The following is a 16010-nucleotide window of genomic DNA, read 5'->3' as shown; positions in this document are numbered from 1 at the left end:
TTGGTGCAGTTGTCAAGAGGACCGAGTTAATTAATATCAGTCAAATACTGAGTTCAGTGACTGCCACACAGAGCAGTCGCCACACTGGGCTATGAGCGTGGTGTGTGTGCGTGGTGTAAAACTGTGCGTGATTCAGGCGTGGTCTCCACTCTCCACTCTTGTGGAATGTGCAGTGTAGTGGAGGAAACAGGCCACTGCACTGGAGTTATTGCGGCTGTCACAGAGGAAATACTAGGCTATGAAAGAATGCAGAGTAGCCACCTGAGCCAGGCTTAGTGTTAGGATGGTCAGAGGTGGGTGTGGGGGTAAGGTTTTTGTCTTTTTTCCTCCAGATAAAATGAGGCCAAATTTAAGGCTTAACCAATAAATAGTAATAATAATGAAGAAATATGTGATAGGCATTTCTACCTGTAGATCATGGATATACTCTACCTGCTATCAAGAATGATTTAAATTAGGAAGAAATGTTATCAATCTCTGAAAGGGACCTATCTGTAAGTGAAATAAATTTGGAATTAAACATACTGAAACAGAGGCAGAAGACTGACATCTGTTCTCAGAGACTTGGTGTATTTGAGGCACTGCATATTTTTTTTGAAGCTTGTTGTATGTGTTTGTCTTAAATTAGTCAATACTACTACTGTTTAGAACACCTTAGTGTTTGAATATGAATCTAGATTTCTAAAACTATGTAGAATTGGAAAAGATTGCCAAATTTACATGACTACTGAAAAAAATTAATTCATTGTCATATGCATTAAAATTTAAATATGCCATGTAAGCATTTTGACTTTAGTGGTCTATTATACTGTAATCTAGCATATATACACACAGTTGTCTGTAATTTTTGCCAGGTTAAATGTGGAATTGTAGGAAGGTAGTAAGAGTTTGAAGTCAATGTTGGTGGGCAATTTGTTTAAGGAAATTTAATATAAAATGCATTTTCCTGCCCTGGTTGGCATAGCTCAGTGGATTGAGTGCGGGCCTGCGAACCACACGATCGCGGTTTGATTCCCAGTCAGGGCACATGCCTGGGTTGCAGGCCAGTTCCTAGCAGGGGATGCACGAGAGGCAACCATACATTGATATTTCTCTCTCTCTCTCCTTCCCTTCCCCTCTAAAGATAAATAAATAAGTAAATGCATTTTTCTACACAATTACTATTGTTGATACCAGTTCACAAATTTATTATGTTATTTTAGGCATACTTATTTTTAAAAATCTAACTGAAACAAAATTTAACTGAAATAACTTTTTCCCTATTCTTTATTTCTTTTATTCTTCATTTTCTTTTTTTCTATGTCAATTTCTTCTGAAAAATGGGTGAGACTAGTATATGGTACTAATTGCCTTGATTACATGTTATTTCTTATATATTTGCATGTCTTTGAGGATGGCATTTAAAAGTAAAAGCACTGTATTTTTATATTTATGCATATTTAATGAAACTTAATGGGCTGCAATTCTGAATATTATGAAAAGAATATTATTATTCTTAAAGATTTTATTTATTTATCTTTAGAGGGGAAGGGAAGGAGAGAAGTATCAATGTATGATTGCCTCTCCTGAGTCCCCTGCTGGGAACTGGCCTGCAACCCAGGCATGTGCCCTGACTGGGAACTGAACCACGATCGTGTGGTTCGCAGGCCCGCCCGTGCTCAATCCGCTGAGCTATGCCAGCCAGGGCTGAAGAATATTATTTGTAAAATATTTCCTATGGGCATGTCATCAAAAACAGTTTTGCAAGTATTTGTCAATATCTGGTATATTAATACTACCAAATGATGACTCTGATGTAAATGTCTAATTTAATCATTTATAATTCCATCTCTCTAAAAAAATAAGAGTATTAAAGAGGGAGGCATTTATGATAAATGACTTGATCAGAATTATACAGTTCCCACTTGTTAACATTCACACTGAGTTCTTTGAACTCACACTCAGTTCTTTTTTATTTATACCATATTATAAATATCTTTTAATTTAGCTTTTTATACATAAAATTAAGGCCTATAGTCAAACATTAATCAGTGCTAGAACAATCATATAAAATTATACAATGAGATTTCTGACTGGAAATGTGTGCAGTATAAAGTATCTCTATGACAAAGACCTTATTTTCCTATGGCCTCTGAAATGTAGCTCAATTTTTTTATGAGAGTTTAAAGTTTATTCAGACCACTACAGGAGGCTGTAGCTATGCTAGTTAGAAACACAGACTGGAATTCAGTTTGAATCCAGGCTGGGTGACCTTGAACATGGTACATAGTTTTTCTGTGCCTCAGTTTTTGAATTTGAAAGTAAAAATATGATAATATTAACTTACCTTGCAAGATTGTTATAAGGATCTTATCAATACATATATTTATATTTATATTTCAGAGTAGATTATCTGACCCATTATAAATCACAAATTTAAATGCTTTTTATACAAATAAAAGTAAACAATATTAACAAAAAGCTAAACCATGACTCCTGAGCATATTGTATCAGATAACAACAAGGTAGGCCCCCTGTAGCTTAAGCAATTTCTCAGTATTCATTATGTGACATTTTTATAATATTATGTAGAATAACAATCAACTGCTATGAGCTACATCAGTAGTTACAAAAAATTCACAGAGTTGCTTAGGGGGAGGGGTAGTGTTTTATTCATCTTCAGACTATCGATGTTCATTTGGATAAGAGTAATTTTAGAAGGTAAAATAAAGAAAAACAACTGTGACTGATGCCACACAGTATGTCTGTTTTCTGTTCACAGGACTGCTGTGTCTGTTGTTAGAAGTACTCCGTGGTGTGATACAAATGACCAAAACTAACGAGCCTTTTCTTTATTTCTTGATGTCCAGATTCCTCCAAAGGACCTCAGCCATCGTCAGGTGTGAATGGCAACACGCAGCCCCCGGGCCCTGCTGGGCAGCTCCCTGCCTCTGCCATCCCTTCTCCAAGTGCCAGCAAGCCCTGGCGCAGCAAGTCCATGAATGTCAAGCACAGCGCCACCTCTACCATGCTGACCGTGAAGCAGTCCAGTCCAGCGACATCTCCCACGCCACCGCCTACGGACAGACTGAAGCCCCCTGCCTCAGAAGGGGTCAAAACAGCTCCCTCGGGACAGAAGTCCATGCTTGAAAAATTCAAGCTGGTCAATGCCCGGACTGCTTTACGCCCCCCGCAGCCTCCCAGTTCGGGACCCAGCGAGGGTGGGAAGGAGGACGATGCTGTTTCCGAGCCTGGTGAAATGGAAGGCTTTAGCAGTGGGCTGAACAGTGGTGGCTCAACGAATAGCAGCCCCAAAGCCTCACCTAAATTAGCGCCTCCAAAAGCTGGAAGCAAAAATCTTAGCAATAAAAAGTCTTTGCTACAGCCAAAGGAAAAAGAAGAAAAGAACAGGGACAAAAATAAAGTTTGCACTGAAAAACCAGCCAAGGATGAGAAGGATCAGGCGACAGAGACCGCTCCAAAAAAGACTTCTAAAATTGCAAGCTTGATCCCGAAGGGCAGCAAGACCACAGCGGCCAAGAAGGAAAGCCTAATCCCATCCTCCAGTGGGATTCCAAAGCCGGGCTCAAAGGTGCCAGCAGCAAAACAAACCGTTTCACCGGGCAGCACAGCAAGCAAAGAGTCGGAAAAATTCAGGACTGCCAAGGGAAGCCCTTCGCAGTCCTTGCCTAAGCCCATAAACACTGAGAAAGCAAGCACATCAAATTGCCCTGTTCCTACAGAAGGCAGGGAAGCCAGCCAAGCTTCCCCTCCCGGCCCCTGTGCCGGGTCAGTGGCACAGGGCAGTGGGCAGACCATGGGAAATGGTGCTGTCCACCTCCCTCAGCAGCAGCACAGCCACCCCAATACGGCCACGGTGGCTCCTTTCATTTACAGGTGAGGTGGCCTCCTTCCCTCCGCAGGGTAAATGCTCTCGGGTCTCTACGCTCGGAATGCAATAATGAGGGTTGCCAGATTCGTGTTTTGCATCATCATTTTGGAAAAATGATTCATTCTGTAGAGATCTAGAATTTAACTTCTTAAGAGAAAAAAACCTTCAATATTCTTTAGTCCTCCCCTTACCTCCCCACTTCTTAAGATCTTGAGGCCTTCCAAGTTCACCTGTCTGTTGTCACAGCCCTGACTGGGTAGCTCAGTTGTTTAGAACATCATCCCCATACACCAAAGTTGCAGGTTTGATACCAGGTCAGGGCACATACAAGAATCAAAACAAATCAATGTCTGTCTGTCTCTCTCTCTCTCTCTCTGTCTCTCTCTCTCTCTCTCTCTCTGTCTCTCTCTCTCTCTCTTCCCCCCTTCCCCTTTGCTCTATTTCTCTAGAAACAATATTTTTTTTAAATGGTTAACAAATTTGTTGTCAAAAGAGAAAGAAGTCAGGTGCTTTGACTTTCCTCTCTGTCTGTTACTGCTTCTACTGCAACTATTATTTTATTATTAGTCTTTTGAAATAGTTCTCAGTTTTATAGAGTTTTCAGATATTTTTGGCTTCACCCATAAAACAGTGTGCCATAAAGGGGAAGGCCCTGGAGTCAGACGGATGTAGATTTGATGCCCAGCTCTGCCATTTACCAGCTGTATGACTTTGGGCAATTAGATCACTGTCTTGCTCTCTTCAGCTGTCAGTAGTATNTCTCTCTCTCTCTCTCTTCCCCCCTTCCCCTTTGCTCTATTTCTCTAGAAACAATATTTTTTTAAAACGGTTAACAAATTTGTTGTCAAAAGAGAAAGAAGTCAGGTGCTTTGACTTTCTGTCTGTTACTGCTTCTACTGCAACTATTATTTTATTATTAGTCTTTTGAAATAGTTCTCAGTTTTATAGAGTTTTCAGATATTTTTGTCTTCACCCATAAAACAGTGTGCCATAAAGGGGAAGGCCCTGGAGTCAGACGGATGTAGATTTGATGCCCAGCTCTGCCATTTACCAGCTGTATGACTTTGGGCAATTAGATCACTGTCTTGCTCTCTTCAGCTGTCAGTAGTATCTGCCGTATAGGGTTGGGAAGAATAGCAGGGATCATGCAGGTAAAATATTTCCCATATTTCCTGGCACATTATAAATGTCCAGTATATGTTCTTTACAAGGTCTTGTTTTCCCAACACAGAATTTGTGTTTATTTTCCACAGCTAGGCATAAGTAGCTAGGCAAAAATAATTACCTCTGTTATATTTGTACTTTATTTTAAATTTATTTTTGCATTCTATATATTATTTTATTTTGTATGTATAAAATTTATAGTGTGTGTTATATTTTAAAATATGTATTCTGTACAGTTATAAAAAATAGCACCTGTTGTTCGGAGAGGAAATATAGCCTGGGGGGGAAATTGTTTACCCTTTTAGCAGGTCAGCAGTTCAGCAACAGGAAATAATTTTCTGAACAGGAAGTAGCATCTGCTACAATTAAGAAAGAGTCAAGATTACATAGTTTAAATTTATTAAATTTGTTAACACATGGGTTTTTAAGTGAACAAAATAATTATAATGATTTTTTTCACTTATAAAATCTAAATGCTTTCTTCTGAGGCTTTGTAGATTCAGCAAAACAATTTTATATTATTGCAGTTCAGCCCTTGGGACATGTCATTTACATCTGCTATTCTGACTCTAGTAGCAGTAATTCATTTAAGGTCTTTGTGATTGGGTCAGGGTTACCTGCTTGAAAAAGCAGAATTTAAGATGTCAGAATCATAATTCACATTTCAAAGATAAATATAATAAAAAATCATAGAGATCTGAGTTGGTCATACGGACCATACTTGTGATTTCGTCATGTTGGAATGAGGGCCCTGAGTGCCAGTTGCCTTTGTCAGAATCTCTGTGCCACCACAGGTAAGTCGTGTGACTTCAGGTAACCTAGTCTAAGACTCTGAGTCTCAGTTTTCTAATCTGCAAGATGGGGTGATAATCATAGAAGCTTCCTCATAAGGCCACTTTGAAGAGCAAATAAGCTAATATTTATACAGGGCTTAGAACAGTACCTGCCATCTAGTAAAAGACATTCCCCAAACTTCCGTTTTTAACCCTGTAAAATATGGTTGCTAAGAATATCTAACTCATTTGGTTGTTTTCAAGATTAAATAAGATCATCTCATGTAAATTTTTTAGCACAGAGGCAGATTAGAGTGAATGATTTATAAGTACCAGTAATTATTTTTGTTATTACCAATAACATACATAGTTGAAAATAAAACCATCTAATAAGAACATTTTACATCATAGTCTATATACATGAGACAATAGCTGTTTGAAGTATTTAACAGTTCAGAATAATTTTATAAATGATGATGTAAATCTTCTAAAGGTGGGGCAGTCAGTATCGACACTTTTTAAATGTTAGTACAAGACTTACCTCATGGAGTTGTGTCGTTTGGACCAGGTAACCCCCGGTATTCTTTCAGCTTTGACTGCTCCAACCCCATGAAAAATCTTTTCTGCAAAACCCCTGACAGGCTTTTTGGAATTTCTAATTATTTGATAAATAATAATAATTTACTATTGTATGATGTTATTCTCATTTGTTGTGTGTTTACTTAAGTCTCTGCTACAAGATTTATGTGCATTTTGTGTATGTTTTCTTAAACTTTTTCAGAAACCCATAAGAATGTTATTCCCAGTTTACAGAGATGAAGAAGCAGAGATTTCACATCAGATTAGTGATGATTTCTTAAAGTACAGGGCTACTAGGAGTTTGCCTTTGAACCCAAATCTGCCAAGTTGACAGCATGCCTGCATATCTGTCAACTTGGCAGATTTGGGTTCAAAGGCAAACTCCTAGTAGGCAAACTCCCCTGCCTTTGCACATCAGTTCCTCCTGCATTATAAACATAAGAAGTATTGTTACTGGGAAAACTCTGGCTGGGAAAATGTCAATGGTAGTTTTGGAAAATTATCCATCCTAACTCATATATGATAGTAAATACCTAATCACTCTTGATTAGTATAAATTTTAAAAACATATAAAGATAATATATTTTAAAATAACCTCTATGTAATGGAAACATTGGTAGCTTATAGTGATTTTTCCCCTTTTCTCAGCCCACTTCTAGGTCATGCTAGGTTATTCATGATTTCCTCTGTAACTCTTGCAAATTGAGTGTTCAGAGTCTTAAATATATAATGTTCGGTTCTGGAAGTTAATGGATATCTTATTAGTCCTACTTCCTTACAATGTAAGGATATTCTATATTCAGTTTTTATAACTCATTTATCACTGAAATGTGGTAAAAAAAAAAGTGGTTTTGAATTTGGTATACCTTTGCCCATTTAATGAGTAGGTATCACTAAATTCAAAGACGAAGAAGTTTAAGAAAGACCATTTTAATTCAGTGTGCACAGTTCCCATTAATGAGACCTATCCGAGTGGAACAGGCCGCCTCCTTAAGTGTTATGGTGATTGCTGGAGGTGTTTAAGAAGGGTAGTGGTAGAATGACTTTCTTTTTTTTAGTCTCTAACCTCTGGGAGTTCAGTCTGTTGTGGATAATAAAAGACTATAATAAAAAATGTAAAGCATGTTGCCATTATGGAAGTATACACAAAATATGGAAGTGATGTGGGAGAAAGAGTTTTCCTAAGTCTTATATGAAGTTGGTGTCAATAAAGGCAGCACAGAGGGGCCGAGATAAAAGACGAGACCTAAAGGGTGATCCATAATTTGACCGGTGAAAAGGAGAATGCTGTGCCATCACCTAAATTTGGCATTTTACAATTTTACAATCCTAGCATGATGGAAAAAATCATAGGCAAGTGAGGAAGTGCTATGAAGATGTGTATCTTCAATGTGTAACATGGGTTGTTAGTGGGAGAGGTCAGTGTAGGATGAACCCCATTCAGGAACTGGGGGAAAGAGAACGTTACCAACATTTGGAGGTTTTTTCCTTAAAACTTCAGTTAAAGGCCCTAATTAAAGGAAGTAAAGAAGGAGAAAGGAGAAGAGCAGAACTGAAGAAAAAAAGCCTACTTTTAACTGTTTTTCTTATATCTGGGTATCTTCCCTTTATGTTGTATTTTTCGACCTTGTTTTTCTTGCCTGAAGTTCAAAAAGTGTTAGTTCCTTTAGACCTTCCACAAAATGCCTTCCCTCTTGCCATGAGTCATTTTTCTTTCCTTGCTTTTGTGTCCATTAGTTTAGACCTATATTCTTCATGATTGCAAAGATATGTGAACTATAATAGTGAATTAATTAGTGAATTAAGGAGGAAAGAGGGATCTGTACATTTCCCTTAAACCTCAGTCTTTTTAGCAGCTCCTAATAAATTTCAAAATAGGTGTTAACATGGTTCAGAATTTAAAACTGTTTTTAACTATACTTTTTTTTAAATTTTCTGACCATTTGTAGTAAATGGGAAGGGAACCATGCACTGGTCATAAAGCAAACTCCTAAACTCAAAGGGGTGTGAGCAGTTTGCAAAAGAAAAAAAGAAAACCAGTCCTTAGATAAGGCAAGGGGATGCGGTACCAGGAAGAAAGTCACCATCCTTTTTAAACCTATTAATCAGAGACCCTTTGCACACAGCTGACTTGTAAATTTAGGTCAAGAAAGTCTGAATTTATAGGTTATTTTTCTCTTTTGATATATGATGTATCTTATATAACAGCTTCATGGGTTCTCAGAAGAGGTTTTTGTTGTAACAACTTTTTGTGAGCTTTCAGATTTGCCTGCAAGTGGCATGGAGAATTGACTATTACACTATCTTCTAAAAGACAAAGAATGCAAATATATTAGATTTGAAAATATTTACTCATGTGGTTTTAAGTGTGGCTTATTTCTTGAACCAATACATTGAGCAGGAGGACCTGTGAGTTTACGAAGATTGAAATGTAGAGCATATAACCGTGATGCAGACAAAGCTTTTGTAAGCCTTGCAGCTACTCTTGCAGATTCTGCTGCAATTGTGGTTTTATGGGCACTGGGCATAATTGGTCATCAGCACAAAAAGCTTATTGAACGCTTGCCTTACAAGTGTAAACTTTCCAGGTTTGATATGTATCTGTGCATTGGGTGGCAGTTTAAACTCCCTTGTACAGCAATATTTTAAGAGGGAATATAGAGACCTGTCTAGAAGAGGGCCTGGAGTGCAGAGCACTGCTGTGAGTTGGCACTCGCTCAGCAGAGATATGGCATTAACGGGTCCTTTCTGTACCTGGCTTACAAGTACCTTACAAGTACCCTTTCTCTACCTGGCTTACAAGCTTCGCTGCCAGATTGCCTGATCAAGCCATTGCTGGTTCTTTCCACATTTTATTTTTTCTTGGGGAAAAAATTAACTTATAGGAAATTTGCAAGAATAGTACAAAGAACTCCCATATACATGGACTCGCTACACCCACTTGTCATGTCTTCCTAACACCCCTCGGTCTGGAATGGCTCTTTGGCATTTTCTTGACCTTTAGGACATTGGTGTATCGAAGGCAGGCATTTCGTAGACTGTCTCTTAATTTGGGCTTGTCTGATATTCCTTCATAACTTTATATATATATATATATATATATATATATATATATATATACACACACACACACATACATACATACATACACACACACAAATATATATACATGTATATTAGTATGTCTGGAGTGTCACAGACATAGCACTGTGATTTTTTTTTTCATTACAGCCTATAGATATTAAGATGTTGATATTTTCCATGTTGGTGCTGTTGAATTGATCACTTCATTAAGATAATGTCTACCATGGTTCTCCACTCTAGAGTTACTTTGCTCCATTTTTACCTACTATTTTGTAAGAAGTATTTTGAGACCATATGTAAAAATTCTATTACTATATCTACTTTTACCAGTGAGGCTTCTTGCCAGAATTAATAATTCATTGAGGTTTCTTGCCAGAATTAATAATTTAATCCAATGGATGGCAAATGATTTCTAATTTCATCATTCTTAAGAATGAGATTTCTCTCTCACTCTCTCTCTCTGTCTCTCTCTCTCTCTTTTTTCCTCTTTCTCTCTCTCTCAACTGTGCACTAACAGGTTACTATTGCTATTACTGTCTGCCTTCCCATGAGGAAAGAGAGAAAAAACAAGCCTATTACTGGTTTTAGACAGATATTTATTTGTTTTTCATTCCCTTTTGTTAGGTTTATAATGAAAGAACTACAAGACCATTAGTTAGTGTTGACTCAAACCAGTTCTATTTGTATCAGCATTTATGACTATATATAATATCAAGGTGAATCCATGAGGAGATATATTTTAATATAAATCAATACATAAATCCATATTTATGAAATTTGAAGATTGATAGTCTTTCTGATTTATTGCTGAATTCCTTTAAATGGCATATATAATAGCTTCTTTTACTTATGAGTAAAACTTAAGGTAGTAAAGAGTAAAATTTAGAGTAGACCAATGGGTATTGTTACTTCAAATATTGTCTGTTATTAACTTCGTGACTGAGCTATCTCTCAGCAAAGGGAACCTCAAGTGCAGTAAAATCCCCAGTGTCCAGAGGCGTTTGGAGAGAGTTAAACTGTGGGGTAGTGGTTAACAGAAAAGTGTGTGCAGGTTTAAGTGTGGCTTCAGTATTGACTAGCTTCTTATGTAGGGCAAAATATTAAACTTCTAGAAGCCTTAATTTATCTGTAGCACATACATTACAGGTCTCTTAATCCATTCTGGCAGTTATAACAAAAATGCCGTAGCCCAATTGGCTTAAGCAACAAACATTTACTTCTCACTTTCTGGAGGCTGGGAAGTCCAAGATCAAGTGCTGGCAGATTCAGCACCTGGTGTAGCCTTGCTTCCTGGCTCATGAGGGCCTCCTTCGCACATGGAAGGAGGGACTAGGGAGCTCTCTGGTCGTCTATTTTATAAGGGAGCTAAGGCCATTCAGGGGGGCTTCACTCACGGACATAATCACCTCCCAAAGGCCCCACCTCCAAATACTGTTACATTGGGGATTAGAGCTCAACATATGAATTTGGGGGGAAACAAACATTTAATCCATATTGACAGGAGTGTTGTGAAGTTTGAGTGATAGGCATGAGTGAAACCCTGGGCATAGCACTTGGCACACAGTAAGTAGGCACATAAACAACAAATAGCTTTTGTGTCAATCAGTGAAGTCTAGACTTTTAACCACTACAGCTCTCAGGAACAGACACTAGCCCTGAGGACCTGGCTCATTAGAACTCTATCTAAAGCAGGTGGCATTTCCCTAAAGCCTCACATCTTACAGTTTCAAATAGGTACTTGTGACTTGTTGACTGACTGTCTGGTAAATGTGGAGTAAGACAGTGGGCACACGACTGTGTCTGCTAAGTATTTTGAAGGAAATCACGGTGCTCATTTTTCTTTTCTAGTACATTTGAAGGAATTACAGTATCAGTTTATGTGGGACCAGTGGATGGTCCCCTGGCAATGTGTGTAAATGCACCTTATCATTGGAGATCGCTACTGATTCCGGTCTTCATGAACTGTTTCGGCAATCCATCCCCAAACCTTTTATTTTACTGGAAAGAATCATGCACAGAAAAAGAGGACATGTTGGGGGTCTTCAGCTTTGTAACTGAACTTCTTTGATCATATGCATAAATGTTAAATCTTTACCAGTTAGCAATGCTTGTCCCTCTAGAGACTGGAGTTAAAATCTGATTCCAAATGATGAGGAGGAAATGCTGGAGAAATGGATGGTTTGCAGCATACACAGAACAGAGACGTGAACCCACTTAGATGCGTGTACAAACCGAAGATGACTTCTAAGTCCTTGTTATGATAATTTGAAGTTTAACGTCTCCACATTCCTTTCCTTGATTAACCTGTTTCTCTATCATCACTCATGTTAGTAACTCACATAGGGAATACCATGGAAAATATTATTTACCGTAAAAATAAGGTAAATAAGATTGTCTCTTGTGACAAACGTAAAGGCATGTTAAAGAATGAATCAGCCAGAAATAAGCCCTGCCACATTGAAAAATACAATAAAGCAATGACTTCTAAGACAAGACTGAGCTGTCAGAGGCATGAATATTTTTTACAAAAGAGTGCCTCAGGCAGGGGAAGTGAGGACTTCCACTGAACCCAGGTACTAGGTTTCCTGTATTGGGGAAGATAGCCAGAGTCAGCTCCTGAGGAATACTTTTTAAGATGGTTTTTGAAGCAAAGCAAAAACTCAGCTCCAAAAACACATTCTGAATGCTCTTTTGCTTCATACAGATTTTCCCAGTGGCAAATACTGTGACTGTTTACCACCAACATGGCCTCAAGCGTTCAGACTCCTGTGATGGCGGTGGGTCTCATTAAGATAAGAGACACTGGCATCGGGCTTTGGACAGCCACCTCCACACACTGTGTAACATGACTCAGCCTCTGGGAGATCAGTCCGTGCATACTGAGCCCACATGACTGGCGCACACCCAGTCCACCAAAGCACCGTGACTCTGAGGTTTCCTGGCACGCAGCCAGCAGACTTTCCCAGGGGTCTCCAATCTCATTATATAATCTTCATTTAAATTTACTCAGCAAGTAATAAACATCTTTAGAAAACTTGAGAGGATTTTTCTACTTTCATTTATAGACAGCAGGTCAAGAAACAGGTCAGGGAGGTACAGTGGCCCCCAAGGAACAAGCCCAAGTACAAAAAGAGACTACAGTGGTCCTTCCTTGAAAGTGAGTGGGGGGAGAGGGGGTGGGCAAGGAAATTCTCCTATAGCCAGAGAGCTTTGGAATATCCCAGTCATAAAGACATGCTTACTTATCTTGGTAGAAAAGTTTTAATATGTTGACATATGATAGAGAACTTGAATGAGTCACTGGACACAGCAATTGCTATTTGTTTCTTTCTTCTTGGTTAATTTCAGAGCACATTCAGAAAGTGAAGGTACTTCTTTACCATCTGCCGACTCCTGTACCAGTCCTACTAAGATGGATTTATCATACAGTAAGACTGCTAAGCAGTGCCTGGAGGAGATATCTGGTAAGTGGTCTGCCTGGTGGGTAGGTCAAGCCTCAGAATTTTTGTAATCCCTGCATAAGTCTTTTTATTACATCATATTTGTGCTATACTGCTCCTCTTAAGCATAACTGGACTGTTCATCTCATGCTTCAGAGACTCTCAGATACTTGGCTGTTCTGCTTAGGGTGATCCTTTGTTGCTCTGTGAAGACGTCTGTAAAGAACAGGAGTGCTTTCAGAGACTGGGATTTAAGTCATTGTTGCCCTTGGTCAAATTGAATGTCATCAGAGAAAACCTGGAGAATCTTCTATGGTAATAATGTAGCCCTTGAACAAGTTTGGAGATTTAAAAAGTATTAAGGATCAGGTATCAATGGACATTTTTCATGGCCCGTCCCACCCTGCTCTGTCTTCAGTTCTGTACTGTTGAGAACACTGCAAATGTATATTCTAGAAAAAAATCGAATTATGGAAACATTTAAAAACATATAAACAGTATAAGAAAACAAAGACATATGCACACCCCAGACAGAGGTTGTCAGATATTGATGTGTATAAAACAGGATTCTCAGCTTTAGCCCAGTGCTGTTTCCTCTGACCCAGGTAAGCCCAGGCGTATATGGAAGGCCGCTGGTGTAATTTGTTACATACAGGTTTGTTCCTGAGCAACCAAGCAAGCCCTTTAGCAAAAGACACAGCCCCTAAGAGGGAAGACAGTTTAAGAACATTTTATCTGTTTCTAAGTGTAAGAATGCATGGGAGTAGAGGTATGTCTGTTATTCCAAAATATCTCTGGTTCAGCACTTACATCTTCTAAAGAAAAAACCAAAATAACTGCTTCATTTAAAATACTACTGTAGTACTCCAAGGACTCAAAGTATTGCTCTGAAGCTCATGAAGGTAATGGTGTCATAAATGTGGGGGTGAAGAAACTTCTTACCTCGGCAGACTTGACACAATTTGGCGGGCATCAGCCATGACTGCACTGCTGATGGACAGGTATCGACAAGGACAGTGCGGCATCCCAGGGGTTCCCCCTGGAATTATCATCAGTGGAATCATTGGGCATCAGGGAGTTCATGTGGCTATTACAGTGGCCTTGTGCAGGGCAGGGATAGAAATGCTGATGCCCAGGCATAGCTATGGAGATGGAATTTGTAGATTTTCCAAATAATTGGGGGAATTGTTAGCTTTCCCATAGCTCCAAATAGCCCCATAGAGAGAACAGTGATGCACATCTGCATCGTAACTAGATATTTTTTTAAACCTGATCTGGCATGAAGAGTCCTACATTTCACGTATTTCTTTTTCCATGAGTGTCTTCAATTAGGATCAGTATGCCTGTAAAATACTATGGCTCAAGTCGGGGAGGGAAAATGCTTTAGTGCAGTCTGATTCTAATTTTTATGTACATTTCACAAAGCAGCATTTTTTCTGAAATTAATATATTATTGAGTATTTCTGATTAAGTACATAATCTCTGTTTGATTTTTTTCTCTAATTTCTTGTTCTGTCTGCCATTTGATCAATTTTTCATATTTCAGGTTAATATTTTCATTCAATGCTCTGATGTTTTAATGCAATACTACTCAAAAGTGAAATATTGACCCTGATGTTGACCTTGACCAATGACCTTGATGTTGATTTCACTGAAAAAATTAAAGCAGACAAAAAAGAATTTTGCAATCCCCTGCTGCCATATCTACCTATGTGCAGCATTTATACTCATTGGCTCTAACTTTCCTTGGACTCCTTTCTCTCCTGCCACTTTACTATCTCCCTCTTCACCACATCATTCTCTTTAACCCACAGGATGCTGCCATCTCTCCAATCTTAATTAAAACAACAACAACAACAACTTTTCCTGATCACTTTTACAGCTTTTCTTTTCTTTCTGATTTCTGTTGTTGCTTCTTCATCCCGCCTGCTAGAGAAGCCACAGACCACAGATGCACTTGAATGTATTGCCAACCCCTACCTCAGACTGGCCCACAGGGTACTTTTTCAAAGACTCTGTGATCTGGAGAGCATTATGCTGAGTGAAATAAGCCAATTGGTGAAAGACAAATACCGTATGATCTCACTTATAAGAGTAATCTAATGAACAAAATAAACTAATGAGCAAAATATATCCAGAGACATGGAAACAGGGAACAGACTGGCAGCTGCCAAAGGAAAGAGGGGGGGAGGGGATGGTGGGAAGAGGGTGAAGGGACTCGTCAGAAAACGTGTATGAGTGACCCGTGGACATGGACAGCAGTGTGGGGACTGCCTGTGGGAGTGGGTGGTGGAGCAGGATGGAGGAAGGCAAAGGGGGGAAATTGGGACAACTGTAATAGAATAAACAAGAATAAAAAAAAGAGACAATGAAATATGGGAAGAGAAGTGTACTAGGAAGAAGAAAAATTATTTCTGGCCTCTGCACTGCCATTGTTTAGCTGTTTGAATTGGTCCTTGGTTCCCGTTTTCTGTGAGGTGACTTATGCTTATTAATCTTATAAGATTGTAGTGAGAATTGGTTTTATCCTCCCATCCATCACTTCAGTCCTTCTTATCTGGTACCCTCTACCCTTTGCCCGGCATGCAAAGCATTGGGAAGACAAACACGGCTAACACAGGAGTCTTCCTATGGAAGAGTAAGAGAAATAAACCTTAAAACCTCAAATAATTGAATTATTAGACATAGAGGAACAAGTAACTTAGCTATAACAAGTTATATAGGGCTTAAAAGAAGGTAACACGTATATTGTGGAATTCTAATGGACAAAGAAATCAAAGAATAATATTTCAGAAATAACTTCAGTGAAAATAATTTGGGGAAAATCTACTTCATTATTTTCATTAGTTTTGCATTGTAAAACAGCATTCTTCCTGAATTCATTCAGATTTTGGTAGCTCGTGGGTTTTCTATAAGCCATATTTTCAATGTTGTTCCTATTGTTGAACTCTTATTGCAAATGGTTGGCGTGGGGGCCTTACTGGGGGGTAATTTTGTCCTGCTCCCCAAGTAGATTGGCCTGAATGATGTAGAGCTCAGGCAGAGTTAGCCTTGACAGGCTAAGACCCAGGGTCTGTGAATTTTTGAAGCCTGTACAAT

The 16010-nt window shown here is 38.8% G+C and overlaps 1 protein-coding gene across 1 annotated transcript in view; it reads left to right on the top strand.

Annotated features, from left to right (window-relative positions):
* The window catches only part of NAV3 (neuron navigator 3), a 364273-nt gene that overhangs the window by 175021 nt on the left and 173242 nt on the right, over window positions 1–16010 (top strand). Inside the window, exons 8-9 of the mRNA XM_037042823.1 lie at window positions 2850–3876; window positions 12820–12935. Coding sequence (XP_036898718.1) covers window positions 2850–3876; window positions 12820–12935 — 1143 coding nt within the window. The remainder of the gene's footprint in view (window positions 1–2849; window positions 3877–12819; window positions 12936–16010) is intronic.

The sequence above is a fragment of the Sturnira hondurensis genome, unplaced genomic scaffold (assembly GCF_014824575.4).
Source record: "Sturnira hondurensis isolate 20B ecotype Veracruz unplaced genomic scaffold, ASM1482457v3 Scaffold0003801, whole genome shotgun sequence".
NCBI lineage: Eukaryota > Metazoa > Chordata > Mammalia > Chiroptera > Phyllostomidae > Sturnira > Sturnira hondurensis.
Note: the sequence above shows the minus strand (reverse complement) of the source record. Positions and strands in the feature narration are given on the sequence as shown.